This window comes from Portunus trituberculatus, chromosome 35, assembly GCF_017591435.1.
Source record: "Portunus trituberculatus isolate SZX2019 chromosome 35, ASM1759143v1, whole genome shotgun sequence".
Lineage (NCBI taxonomy): Eukaryota > Metazoa > Arthropoda > Malacostraca > Decapoda > Portunidae > Portunus > Portunus trituberculatus.
The window spans coordinates 18,887,002-18,901,823 of record NC_059289.1 but is presented as its reverse complement, the minus strand read 5'-3'; the positions used below and the strand labels follow the sequence as shown (position 1 = coordinate 18,901,823).

The following is a 14,822-nucleotide window of genomic DNA, read 5'->3' as shown; positions in this document are numbered from 1 at the left end:
AAAAAAAAGTTTCACTTGAGATGTGCTGCGTCAGTAGCTGTGGAGGCAAGTCAAAACACAACTTGTCATCAACTGCTTGCTGAGCTACACTCACTCCACACTCCAGACTGCCAGCTGTCAAGCACCACGGCAAGGCTGCCAAGGACACCTCACCACACACACACACACACACACACACGGCCCGGTAGCTCAGTGGTTAGAAAGCTGGCTTCACATGCCAGAGGACCGGGGTTCGATTCCCCGGCCGGGTGGAGATATTTGGGTGTGTCTCCTTTCACGTGTAGCCCCTGTTCACCTAGCAGTGAGTAGGTACGGGATGTAAATCGAGGAGTTGTGACCTTGTTGTTGTCCTGGTGTGTGGTGTGTGCCTGGTCTCAGGCCTATCCGAAGATCGGAAATAATGAGCTCTGAGCTCGTTCTGTAGGGTAACGTCTGGCTGTCTCGTCAGAGACTGCAGCAGATCAAACAGTGAATTACACACAAACACACACACACACACACACACACTTATATGTCAAGTTCTTATTTGTTTATCATTTGATACAGCTATCCACTTCTTTTGTTTTACTTATGATTGACATTTCAAAAAACTTCCGTTTTCTCTAAGCCCTAAAGCATGCAACTCCCTCTCTCCGAGTCTAGAAGCATGGGTTTGCCACACTCAGGCACAGCAGCGAGACTAACCTTTCTCCACTTCATTAAATGAAAATAAATGAGTAAATAGATAAATAAAGGACTCAAGTTACAAAATCAAGTTCTAATAAGATTTTTCAGTATCAATCGTGGCAAACGGCGGCCCCATCTGGCTGAAGCAAGCTGTTCCAGCCACATCACTCGGTTCTAGGTGGTTACACCAAAGACGCGCTTGGGTTGTGATACGGGCCCTAATATGGGTACCACTGTAAATAAAATTGTCTGCGCCACTAATGGGCTGAAGCTGAACAGCGCTTCCCATGTATACTCTTCAAGTATGCCTACAGGCGCTATAGGCCATATCATAAAAAGAAAAAAATAATAACTTCCTCATATTGCAGTGTTATGAATACTGGATACATTATGCACGTGTCACGCCTTAATGCTTTACGATTAGTTCATGGAAACGTGGATACGTTGGTTTGGCTGGTTAAGATTAAGGGAAGACAACACCAGAGGTACATCTAACAGCCGCTCGTTAACAAAACGGCAAACTGGCAAACAATGCATCTCACCTCACTCCCTTAGTTAAGTTGCAGTAATTCGCTCTTGTCCTCACTCATGGCATCTTAAGAACTTGCTTTCCTCGTGTATTCACCCCAGACAGTTAGACGTAAGGCAGAAGGCAAGCAGCAGCACAAAACCGCCAGATCACCACAGAGCAAAGGACACCACCAACACATGTGATTCCTGTCGACTGCATGTTGTCAAAATGCTCGCCTAATGGTTAGATTTGGTAAACCCTTCCCTCTGTTAATTAAATGACTGTTCATCATAATTTCGTTACCCTCGCTTGTCTTAAATATTTTCTTTGTTTTCTCCTCTAATGAGTTGAAAATATTATTTTTATTTGTATCTTACAATTAATAGTGAACATCTCGCGAAAAATGCAGGCAAGTTTGATAGATAATATTAAACTACAGTCTAACTTTTCCGTCTTTTACTACTCACGTATATTAACTCTTGCGAGAGAGAGAGAGAGAGAGAGAGAGAGAGAGAGAGAGAGAGAGAGAGAGATTATAGTAAGGATACGAACACAGCACGCGATTCACTGGGAGAGTAAAGGATAGTGGGATACCTAGCGGGTAAGAGACAGGAACACATATTTACTATCTAGTATGGAGACTCATAATAGGTAACATGTGTTGCTTCTGACCAGCTAGGCATCCAAGCAGCTATCCTCTATCCTCCCTTCGAGTCGCGTGCAGTGTAATCGTAGCCTTACATAGAAGGATAACGACATGTATTACATGTCTTCTTGCTGTTTTTTATTCTTATCAACTCTATGGACTGTCTATCGCGTCTTCTGAATCCGCTGCATATGAAACAGAATTTATTACAAACCAAGATAGACTCATCTTAAACAATCCATATTTCTTTATGTACGTACTTTGGTCTCACTGCATCATTTGACTTCTCTGGTCTTTCCTGATACAGAATTTAACACGCCACACCAAGCTTGCCTTAATAGTGACCTGCTTCACTTCGGCAAAAGATCTTCTAACGATAAAAAGAGAAGAGATGCATTATCAGACAGTATTGATCTTCAGTCACCAAAACTTGCAAGTTGACTTGATTTTGTTTTATATGCACTACTAGACTAATTAAATTCTCCAATATTTTACAAGGTTATCATCAGTCATTTAGCTACCCAATCGTTATAATAATTAGCTAAAGCCAACTCGACTAAAATCCTAACTGAACACACAGCATCCCAGCACTTACAGCAGCCACACTACACTAAGGTGCTATACAATTCCAGATGGAAGCTATGAGACCACTTCAAAATAACAAATGTCAGCTCTGAAATGAGTTCCAAAGCTTTAGTACAAAATATAAGCAAATTGTCAATAAATTTAGTGATCTATAATGGACAAACAGCATTAGGCAAGTATATATGGGAATGTGATACATATGTATTTACCATTTGTTACTTGAGATTGCTGAGTATTTATGATAAACACCACATAATGGAGCTCCTCAAATCCTTGAAGCAATGATAACCAACAGACATCCCATCACCACCAACCAGACCCACCTCTGCTTCAACCATCAGTATACTATTCTACTCAACACAACTTCCCTTGGCATTATTCAGGCAAAACTTACTAGCTTCACCTCTCAGAACATTCACCCCACCTAAACTACCAAATATGAAATTCACTCCAATCTCACCATGAGCAGCCTCAAATACCAGAGGAGTTTCTTGTATCCATTGTACCCTGGATTCTTGCACTAACAAATCCCTGAGGAACACCCACCCCAGCACCTACTCTTGCAGCTGCCCTACTACTGGCACAGCTCCAGGCCATAACAGCCACCTGATAGATAAAGGGGGATAGATAATTCCATAGGTACGATGACTTGGCGCTTTATTGACCCTTGCATCACAGCTGTCATGACCTGGAAATACAGAGACTGCATTAGACCACACGTGCCATGGTCAACGAAAGCAGAGATGAACCAATGAAAGCAATGCGGTGTGGTGTTTACAGGTTTTATTAATAAATACACCAAAGCTTCTCATACATTATAGACAGTGATTTCCGGCGACGCCTTTTTTGAATATAATAACCATGCCATACACCTAAAACTATCTTTCTTAAGCACATCAGACATATAGAACATAACGATATAAGGTTTCTAAAAAACTGAATCTTGGTTTCTGCTTTGCTCTTTAAGTTGTGATTAAAACTGCACTTACTTCCCATTCTTGTGACAACTTGAAGAAGAAAGTAAAAGGACAGGAATATAAAAAGAGGCATGGGCAAGGCCAGCAGCAGACGAGTGCTGTAAAGGAAGCCGAGGGAGGAGGAGGGAAAAAGAGGGAAGGAGAAAGGAAGAAGAGGGAAGGAGGAGGAGGAAGAGGAGGCTGGTGCAAGGGAGGACAGGGCGCCGCCGCTTTAAAGGGCGGTTCTGTCTATTCCCTTTTTTCTCTTGACCTTCGCAATTATGTATAAATATCTTTACAAAAATTAAAATAATAGGGTAATTTCCCTTAATATTTCTTAGGGCTAATGCTAATTACTACTGGAAACCATGAAAAACACCTGGATATATTCAAATACACAGGCAAATGTAAAGGTGTCCACCTGGAACACTCGCTCGACTCCAAGCCAACTTTCGGATCCCAGGAGACACACAGCTCAGACTCGGGCTCAGGCACAGCTCTTGGTTCGGGCAGGCAAGACTGTGTCCAAGCTCTCAGGGGGGTAGATCAAGATAGGCCAGCTTCGATTGGGCAACAGCAGCAGGCAGGTGCGTGCACAACCAACTGACAAAAGAGCGTAGGTCAAAGCAACAACAACCGAGGCCTTATTGTTGCCACTGTCTCACCTAGATTAAATCAAATCAGCCACGTTCATTGGCATCTCTTCAATGGAGGTCCGGTAGTGTTCTTCAATGTCCTGGAGAATTCGAGTGTCTTCAGAGGTCACAAAGTTGATGGCAACACCCTTTCGGCCAAAACGTCCACCTCGACCAATCCTGAAAGCAATGCAGATTTATTTAACCCCTATCCCTATAGCTTGTCCTGGCTTGCCATATTAGTGAGTTTCCTTGGAATGATATGCAAAATTAATGGCACCAATCACGATCTGTGTAGTTTTCTTTGTTCGCCAGCTGGTTTAATTCACAAGTTGGTCCTGCCTATCATGCCAAACTGTCACTCTTGTGGAAGCCCTATTAAAAAAATATATATATTGATATTCATGCCAACATTCCTCATAATATAAACGTTTGGTTATTTCACTATGTGTCTGAAAATGACAAAAATATGCCAAATATATTCTCCTAGTGGTGCAAAGTATGGATGTACCAGTGTCTCATCAAATTATTTTTTGTAAGTCTAATAGTACATATATACCTTATCACAAAATTGTCAGAGTTCCTGCATAGGATAATGCTCCACTCAAAAAGCATAGAGTAAATATCACTAACTAGCATTTACAAAAAAAAAAAAAAAACTATTTTCAGTCTGCTGCCAAAATAGCCTGGCCAACATTACCGAAACCGAATTTTTCTAACAATCACAACAAGCGAACTTGGTATGCCTTTTGATCTCAAAGTTTCTCAGAGTTGGCACTGTCCATTTTCTAAGTTCATCCTCACTAATATCCATAGTGAAGTCATTGTGTAGCGAGTGTGGCGATGGCTTTTAACACGCTAGATTCGTTTACGTTTCGATAGAACAATCTCGGTGCATGTTAGACAATATCCTCTATACTGTTAATTTCTTAAGACTATTAATTGTTGTGATTTTCTGTATGAATATAATTTATATTAATTTTTATGGAAAGAAAAAGGCATTAAAACTACGCTTTACCTATTAATGATCTTTTCTATTTTTTTGTCCCAGAAATAGAGATGGTAAAGAAGAGCGCTCTACATATATATAAAATAATTCCACTTTTTTAGCTTATATGCCACGAGTACATTCTTAGAAAGATTATAACTATTTTATTAAACCACTTAATATTTACAAAACGTGCAGAAAAGTACGATCCAGTTGACCAACTTGCTGTGAAATAATTAACCCATCTGGCGGTTGAAGGCACCTACATAGAAGATCGCGATCGGTCCCATTGTTGATGAATAAGAATTTTACCATATTTTTTTCTTACAATCAGGAATATGACCACCCATTTCCCCAAGCATTCTTCAGTTTGCTGTACAAGGAAATGCTTGCACTGCCTGTATACAAGACTAACAAACTCTACAGCTAAGTCACAGGGAACAAATACCATGCCCACACACTTGTATTCCTGGAATCAATATTCATCAAATCCCCAAGCTCATAGCAAGGAGAGAACCAATGCTCACTGACCACACTAGCCTGGGTCTCCATGCATCAGGACCCACCCAACCACTCCATAGATTTCCAGCATTTCTACATTGATCAGGTGAGAGCAAGTCTTTCTTACAGTTCTGACTTAAACTATTATGAAACACTCCTCGCACATCTCTTAACGAGGAAGCCAAAGCACTAAAGTCCACTGGTGCCAACAGTCTATCTATCAATAAGCAAGATAGCTTCCTTCCACTCACCTATGGATGTAGTTCTCCCTGTTGGTGGGCAGGTCATAGTTGATGACGAGTGACACCTGCTGCACATCAATACCACGGGCCAGCAAGTCAGTCGTAATCAGCACACGGGAGGAACCAGAACGGAACTCTCGCATGATCACATCGCGCTCCTTCTGGTCCATGTCACCATGCTGTGGAGGGGGACAGGCAGTTAGAAGTGACAGTGAGGCACATTAGAGAAAGAGCTATTGCTTGGTGGTTACTCTCATCCAAAAAAATAAATCTCTTCCTACTAAACATTTCATAAACTCTACATTTTATGTTCTTACTAAGTCTGATACAATACAACTATATGATGGCACAAAAACTCAAGGATTGTTACTAAGACCATAACAAAGCAATATCCTCAAATGTTATATCCTAACTTTGTGTGTAATTTGAATAATGATTTTGTTAAATTCATCTCTGGTACAATCCCTGCTTACATCTCCAGAGCAGTGTTCGTTTTTCATGGCTTTTGTGTCCAATGTCCTTATTCCATCAGCACAAAGAGCGAACTCGTGGCAGTTAGAGAGCAGGGAGCAACTGTGCCTGAACCTACCATGGCAGACACCGTGAAGTCCCTCTGGTGCATCTTGTCAGTGAGCCAATCCACCTTCCTACGGGTGTTGCAGAAGATCACAGCCTGAGTGATGGTGAGTGTCTCGTACAGATCACAGAGTGTCTCCAGCTTCCAGTCCTCCTTCTCAACGTTCACATAAAACTGCTTGATACCTGAAAGAAAAGATCATCAGTCATCTCAAGATTCAAGATTTCTAAGTTTCATAAATGCTACATGCCTTTGCAAACCACATAGACACAAATCACCTACACATGCAGAATGGAATCAGAACAGGATATATATTATTTCATTAGTAAATAACATAGTGGTGGCAGTTCTTTAAGTAACATTTATCCTCTGAGATGCCTGGATGTATGGCACAGGTGCAGTTACCTTCTAGGGTGAGCTCCTCCTTCTTGACCAAAATGGTGATGGGGTCACGCATGAACTTGGTCGTCACATCCATGACATCAGCCGGCATGGTGGCCGAGAGGAGCACCACCTGCACCTCGCTGGGCAGGAAGCGGAACACATCGTAGATCTGATCCTTGAACCCTCGTGACAACATCTCATCAGCCTCATCTAGCACGAACATCTTTATATGTTTGGGATTCAGCACTCTGCGGTTGATCATGTCATACACGCGGCCAGGCGTCCCTACGATGATCTGAACACCCATCTCTAGGCGCCGCATGTCCTCCCGCAAGTTGGTGCCACCAATGCAGGCATGGCAGGTGACGTTCATGTAGTCACCCAGCGCCAGCACCACCTTCTGGATCTGCTGGGCCAGTTCCCTAGTGGGGGCCAGGATGAGCGCCTGCGTTTCGTTTGACTTCACGTCAATCCTCTGCAGGATGGAGATTGAGAAGGTGGCTGTCTTGCCGGTACCAGACTGGGCCTGGGCAATGGCATCATGGCCCCTGATGCAGGGCAGGATGGCCCTCTGCTGGATGGCTGATGGCTTCTCAAAACCATAAGCATAGATGCCTCTCAATAGAGCTTCATCCAGGTTCATGTCATCGAAGCTTGTTGCCACCTGAAGCAAACACAAAGTCAATCTTTCAGCCAACAAATTTAAGACATAACTCTAGAAATTAATATACGTCCCTTATCAAAATGCTGTGAGTGTACAATTTGAGACACTTGACCATCTTTTCCAAGGCCAATGTTCAGGAGGAACATTTTATCTTATTACATCATAATCCCATAACTTTCAACATACAACATTAATACTTGAATAGACAAAAATATGATATTACACAATGGCAAGCCTTGTGAAGAAAGCAACCTGTACTCTAACAGTCATCACTGAACACTCAAAAAGTAGTCCAGTGTGTTGATGTTGAGACGATGTTCTAGCACCATTTGCTCTGCTCAATCTACTGAGAATTAAGCAGTATTAGTGGATGCACAATTCAATAACCAAATTATTGTGTATTTTCTTTATCCCTGGAAATATTTGCCTCTGACATAAGAGTATGTCACAAAGAATAACTACTATGTAGTTCATCTCAGCACCCAGCTAACCCTGTCACCTGGGCTGCCCAAGTCCTTTCATGTTGGCAGGCATTATTTGTACACTCAAGGTTACAGCAAAGTAGGGCTGGCTGTGGCAAGGCAATCAATACATAACAGCTGCAACACTCAACTACAGGACCTTTCCTCTCTGCATTGACTTGATAGAGAGAACTGACTAGCAACTAACACGCCTCACCATTATCATTCAGTCCCTATATTAAATTTGTATGAATGGAAAATAAATAAGTGAAGGCTAAGAATATTACATCCTAAAATTCCTTAATCAAAATTATATCAAGCAGTTTCATACTTTGGAAATTACATATATAAAGTAAAAATTCTCACCTCAGTCCAGGAGGATTCAATGACTCCATCGACTTCCATGCCGGCAGGGCCATCATAGTCCTTGTTGTCTCCACTGCCGCCGCTAGGGGTGGATCCACCTCCACCCGAGCCCCACTCCTCATCCCTACTATACAACCAAGACACCAGTTAGTATACCTCACCCAAACTCTTACTGCCCTACACCACCCACATAATGCCTATCCTACCCCATCACACCCTTACACCCTGCTCCACACAGCCCCTCCTGGTTCTTATACCATTCAGTAACAAGGTAATAGCAAGCCACCCTGACCCAACCCCTCACAGCCCCACTCTCACTCTCCTGCACATCCTTATCCCCTTTCAGTAACCTCATAACACCCAGCTGTGTTGACGCATTGTGCTGGGAAGAGGCACACTGCTGGCTAGACTCGAGCAGTGTGCCATGTGCAAAAATCCTATTCAATCACTCAAGCTACTTCTAAGGCTATATGGAATGATTAATATTCTTCTCTTCCATGTCCCAATAGTCAACACAGCAACGCTAATATTCAGATTCGAGAGACTGACAATAGAAAATAAAAGATGTACTTTTCCTAATAACCAAGGCTTGGAAGGTGCACCAATAACAAAGCCAAAGAAAATATGTTTGCCTGTACCATTGGCAATGGTAACAAAGGCAGTGAGGTGGCCAGACAATGGCTCACACAGATAAGGGATAGGGAGGCTCCTAATTACAGGTGCAACTCAGCCACAAGATCACCGAGTACCAATAAGTGCCAGTCACACTAACATTGTCCTGACAAATTAATGGCATATTTTCTTTGGAGTTAAAAGTTATTGCTACCATGTAAATCTCATTTTAAAATACTTGGGAAATTTCACATTTATAAGTAAGAATGTCACACAACTAATTTCTAGTTCTCTATTGAAGCAAACAAGGACAGTCACACCGTCCATGAAAACAATTATAGATCATATTGTGAAAGAAACAAAAGCTAGTGCAAATAAAAATCCATGCTATAGCCACTGCTCATCTTAAGTCTAGGTGTTAAGTATAGGTTAATGTATTGCAATATTAATAAGGTTTCTTTCTCCTCAAGTCCAGAGTCCTCCCCTAGGAAAGGTCCATAGGGAGTCCTCAGTCTTTTACCTTGGTTCCCCTTCCCTGTTGAGGAGAGAAAATTAATTTAGAAGTCTTCCGTTAATAATCACAGACGGCCCAAATTCCTTAAAACTGGGAATATCTATAAATTATGAATATACTTTTATAAATCTAATTTTTTGTTGGAAATCCAATTAAAATATCAAATAAGCATCATATTTGATGCCAAACATAAGGATTAAAATTTATAAACAAGAAAAATCTTGCTTTTGAAATCAGTATGCACTGGAAACAAAACCAGTCTGGGTGCCAAACAACAGTAGGCACCACAAAGTTTAGTACATAGCTGAGTGCCAAGTGGCACTGCTTATTCTAGTCCCGGTACAAATCCAAATGTAACCTTGATAGTTGGCAGTGTTTTAGTGCCAAGCATTTCTAGACAATGTTTCATTCAGTAGGACAGACACCAGACACCAAGCACCATGACATAACAGCCTCACCTCTGGCAACATTGTCATGCTCATAACACTTGGGAATATTACTATGGATTGTGAAGTTATTTCCCAATGCAAAGATATAATGAATGAAATCCAATAACTTGAAAATACTTCTAGAAGCAAGTCCCAAAGGGTTCACAGGGTAAAGGTTACAGACTTCTTGGCAAGTCTAGCAATATCTTCATCAGCCCAATGAATATCAAAAAATATAGCCATTTCTCTCCCTCTTAAAAATTAATCACCTTAAAAGACACCCAAACATATCCCTCACACAGATTGGCTTTAAGACCAAACTTTCTGCAACAGATAATTACAAATACACCAATACCCAAAAAACTGTAATAAAACATTAGTATCCTAACAACAGTAATTAAACATCTTAAGAGGTGAAATACAACTGTCACTCTTGATGAGCTCGATTTCCAAGTCTCTTACAATCAATAGACCACCACCTCCCATCATCCCTTACAATCCTACCACACCCATATCTAATTCCAAAGACTAACCATTATCGCCTTACTTTTGCTACCCGAAGTCAGGCAACCAACAAAATTTACAAAATGCTCAACAATACAGTGTGCGTTGCCGTTACATGTCTAAACTAAACACCAGCAAACCCTACACATTTCAAGGTCCAGTCACCATTGCTCAGTCCTTCCCTTCACCAGCACACCTTGATTTTTACTACATTAAATAACACAGCCACTCTGCACACGGATGGTATGAGAACAACACATAAGAGCTACAGGAACACCAGCTATTCATGCTAGTAACCCATTATCAGTTCCAATGTATACTTAGATTTACCTTGCTCTTTTCATCCTCCCACACCATATAATAATAATAGATCATATTATAAGGTACATGAAGATGGGTTATATTTATTTTTTTCTCTATATCATAAATTTTAAGACTAATTCTACACATCTGTAATCATGCACCACATGAAAATGACAACAGTACATCAATAAATTAAATTTTGAGGGCAAAAGAGGGAATAAAAAGATGCACATCCTTAGTAAGTTCAGTTTCTTTTCCTTCTTTCTTTCCCTGTGCTGAATTATGGGCCTGCAGATAGAAAACTGAAAATTTACTTCCTAATCAAACCTTAATCCTTTAACTTCTTGAATTTCACAATGATATATTAGTCCTGGTGGTTATCATTGGTGTGGTGTGCATTAGGCCACAAACCAGTTGATTATACCAAGTGGAAAAATATATCATTATTTTATTGTTCCTCTCATCAAAAATTTTCCTAGAGAAGTCTGTACCTGAAACCTTCCTCAGGAACACAGCACCAAGTAACAAATCCATCAATACATTATGAACAAAGCAAAACTTTGAATTTCTTTACTGTTCCTTTGTTCCTCTGGCCACAAAAAAACTTTCCTACAGGGGCCTCTTTTAAATGCAGCTTCCCTTAACATCTCACAAATACACCATCAATAATACAGTAATATTTCAGATTTCCAGACTTCCTTTGTTTCCCTGACCCACATGAAGTCCACCCACAAAGGCCTACATCTGCAACCCCTCTCAGCCTCACACAAATGCAGCATTCAATAATAAACTCAGTGTATACTAAATTCAACTCCATTACAAAGCAAATACACTCCATTTCAGAATCCCTTTGTTTCTCTAACCTCAAAAAAGTTTCCTTGCAAATACCTTCACCTGCAGCCTCTCAAGTCACTCAGAAATGCAATTACTGACAACAAACCTTCCATTACACCACATATATATTCAATCTACAAATATACTACAAACTCGGTAAATTTCCATTGTTCCTCTGACCTTAATATTTCCTTACAGATCCCTGCCCTACTTGCACCTCCTTCAACCGCCCCCCCACATTCCAACCCGATACATCCCACAAGTCCTAACCTAACCCATCCTATCCTAACCTAACCTAAACCTTAACTCAACCTAACTACCCCGCCCCCGACACCACCCACGAGTCCCCATGACACCCGGGCGCGTCCCCCATGATGAGGTGAGGGTGAAGTGACACGGTCGATTGCATAACTGAACACGCATCCGGGCTCGTTATCTAATGAATACCGGCCAGGCCTAGATACCTTGAAACACACCCACAGGGCACTAATGGACACGTGCACCGCTATAATACATCCACTTTACTTTTATGGTTAGATAGAGCGGTATTAAGATTTCATAATGCGTTCACTTTAAGTTTGGTTAGCTTAGGGTACAAATATATAACAAAACATTTCTCAAGGGTTTTTTTTTGGGGGAGGGATACATTTCCTTCATTAATGGTTTGATAATGAGAGCACCTGCATATTCCTTTCCCAGCGAGTTTTAAGCTACAAAAATGAAGGAGTTTAGTCCCCACCACATACTCGCCTACAATGCCATATCAGAACCTTCCCACCTAGCCACCCTGATGCAATAAAACCAGTAAAGGTACCTTAAATAAGACACCTGCTTTGAGCTTTCCCAAAATTAATCCTGTAAGTCACATAATGAAGGAACTGAGTCACCACCTATTGCTCACCTGGACCGTACACCTGGCCAACTCAAGGCACCACAAACACCAAAGATACCTTAAATATAACACCTGCTTCATCTTGCACATGTTCATCACCACGGGGGGAAAAAAAAATTCGCCACATGCTGTCACCCCAACTACATCTCGCTAATTTACCACAAACTCCGACAAATTGAGGCACTGTAGGGGGAGTTTGAGTGATTATCTATAGTTTCCATGCCAAGAAAGGGAAGGAACGGGAATACAAGTGGAGTAAATTGAATAAATGTGTGGAAAATCCTGCCGGTCGCCATTACACGTCCCCCCTTCTATCCCACCTCACTTCAATCACCGTTTACACAGCTAATTTCCACTTGGAGGATCAATACACTAGTCAAAATGGGTAGCCCGTATCTTTAACAACTGGTATGTCCCGAAAAGTCAAGGGTAAACAGTGAGAAAAGCCTTAAAATAGCTTACTTTTGGTGGTCGTATTTGTCGGACATGTTGACGTGACGGTGACTCCCTTCAAAGGACCTTCCTAGTATTCCTCCGCCTACAACCTAACCTCCCACACACTCTGTAAATAGCTGCAAAATATTCACCTCTTATTGTTCTGGGCCCCTTTTTCGCGTCATTTGGCTTATATTCAGAGTAAACCGCAAGCTTGTCAGGGAACTAGTTTCTATCATGCAATCCCATGATGGCGGAGGATGATGTCATCGAGGCGGGGGATTTAAACCTGTACTTTTACTCGTTCCCTGCAGGTCTGGAGTTTCCCACCGGTCTGACCTTTCCCGACGAGTTTTGAGTATGATTACAAACACAAAGGAGTTACAAAAGCTTTGTAGCTACCACCACTACGTCTGCTTTGTGAGAGGGATGGAAGATTGATCGGAACAAGGATGGTCAGTGGACATGGGTATAAACATATTATAAAGGAACTGTCACATGTACTTTGTTATTGTTGCTTTCTTTATGTAATATTCATAGGAAATAGTAGGATAGACAAAGAGAAAGATGGGTAAATAAAGAAGCAGAGAGACGGATGGGAGGATGAATAGAATGTGCATTATTAGCGTGGGAACCAGTATGATGATACTCAGAAGTGATAGTCGTGTTATTACTTAAAAAAAGAGGACTGTTGGCATTATCCTTAACTATGATGCCAATGACTAGCATACTTATGAATCACTCCATTACCAATAAAAAAAAAGCTCAGTGCATCATAATGCTGCAATCTAAATAGGAATATGCTTACAAAACTATATGATTGAAAACTCTATAGATTATTCATTCCCATGATAAGATCCTGAGATATCAGCTAATAATATTTCACTTTCTCATAGAATATTTATTTCTTGTATGACCACCACGTATCTTGAAATCACAGTCTTACATCATTATAACCCGAACACTTATAGTGAGTAATATACAGTACGTACTACATAATAAGCACGATGGAAAAAAGAAAATAAACCAATACCATGATGAAAGAAAAACAGCATGAAAGAAACAATCCAGAGGACTGATACAAAGGTGAAACAGGTAGCGGTGGGACAGGTAAGGAAAGAAAAGGAGAGAAGGTCAAGTCCACCTTACTACTTTTACATGTACCGCCAATTCTCTCTCTCGTGACGTCACTACCTCACTCCTCTCCCTCGGCCCACCCACTCTCCCTCCTCTCCATCTCCCTCTCCCAGACGCTCTGTGAAAATGTTCTCGGTCATGGACACGCCAGCCTGACACATTTCTATGTTTCCCTGTCAATATGGCGGTAACCTTGAACTTTAAGGGTTAGCAGAGACCTAGAGAATAATGAGTAAGTATATACATCCTTATTTAACCCAGCAACCGTAGAAAAAAAAGTAATAGAAAATCTAGAAGTTTCGCAGATTGATGCTCAACTGATGGCAATAGTCGGCCTCTTCCGCCTACACCACAGGCACGCACGTACGCACGCACATCTAACCCACTCTTTCCCCCCTCCCTCCAACACACACACAACCTCAAACTCGGTGTCTACAAGTTCATCCACATGTATAGCACTGTACTGTACTTACACGCTCTAGTAATCTCTCTCTCTCTCTCTCTCTCTCTCTCTCTCTCTCTCTCTCTCTCTCTCTCTCTCCCTTGACCATTAACAAATATAAAGTTTTCATCATTCGCTTTCGCCTCATCAGCATGCTCACTGTAGAAATAAAGTATGTATGATTCATGACAGTGACATTCATAATTCAGCTAACAAAGACTTGAAAATAATAAATAAAATTAAATCAAATTAAAGTTGCTGTATAATTATTATGTGAATAGTTATACACACCTGTCATTGTCTAAAAATATACGTGTCTTCATTACTTTGTCTTGTATTAATCAGTTCCAACACTACTACTACTACTACTACTACTACTACTACTACTACTACTACTGCTGCTGCTGCTGCTGCTGCTGCTGCCACTACTGCTACTACTGCTACTACTACTGTTACTGCCATTGCTGTTACTACTGCTACCACCACCACTACTGCCACTGCTGCTGCCACCACCACCACCACCACCACGATCACCACTG

The 14,822-nt window shown here is 41.3% G+C and overlaps 1 protein-coding gene across 4 annotated transcripts; it reads right to left on the bottom strand.

Annotated features, from left to right (window-relative positions):
• Positions 1-3,048: 3,048 nt before the first annotated feature.
• On the bottom strand, positions 3,049-12,875 carry LOC123512968 (eukaryotic initiation factor 4A-I-like). Of its 4 annotated transcripts, XM_045269713.1 has the most exons (8): positions 12,732-12,875; positions 9,315-9,329; positions 8,183-8,309; positions 6,713-7,355; positions 6,320-6,492; positions 5,740-5,909; positions 4,030-4,179; positions 3,049-3,096 (listed from the first exon to the last, which is right to left on the bottom strand). In XM_045269713.1, exons 1-7 carry the CDS (start codon positions 12,755-12,757, stop codon positions 4,035-4,037), a joined length of 1,299 nt encoding a protein of 432 aa, XP_045125648.1. In that variant the 5' UTR covers positions 12,758-12,875; the 3' UTR covers positions 3,049-3,096; positions 4,030-4,034. The 4 variants fall into 4 exon arrangements, with proteins under 4 accessions (XP_045125648.1, XP_045125647.1, XP_045125649.1 ...); XM_045269712.1 differs by having other exon boundaries at positions 3,049-4,179; XM_045269714.1 differs by having other exon boundaries at positions 3,049-4,179; positions 8,183-8,306; positions 12,732-12,812.
• Between the last annotated feature and the right edge of the window lie 1,947 nt (positions 12,876-14,822).

What these genes read in the sequence shown, in the direction of transcription:
- LOC123512968 (XM_045269712.1), bottom strand. Translation starts at nt 12,757, where the DNA reads ATGTCCGACAAATACGACCACCAAAA. An exon ending in TTGAATCCTCCTGGACTGAG is followed by an intron (nt 7,356 to 8,182) that starts GTGAGAATTTTT and finishes TGTTTGCTTCAG; the next exon opens with GTGGCAACAAGCTTCGATGA. An exon ending in ACTTCACGGTGTCTGCCATG is followed by an intron (nt 5,910 to 6,319) that starts GTAGGTTCAGGC and finishes CCCCCTCCACAG; the next exon opens with CATGGTGACATGGACCAGAA.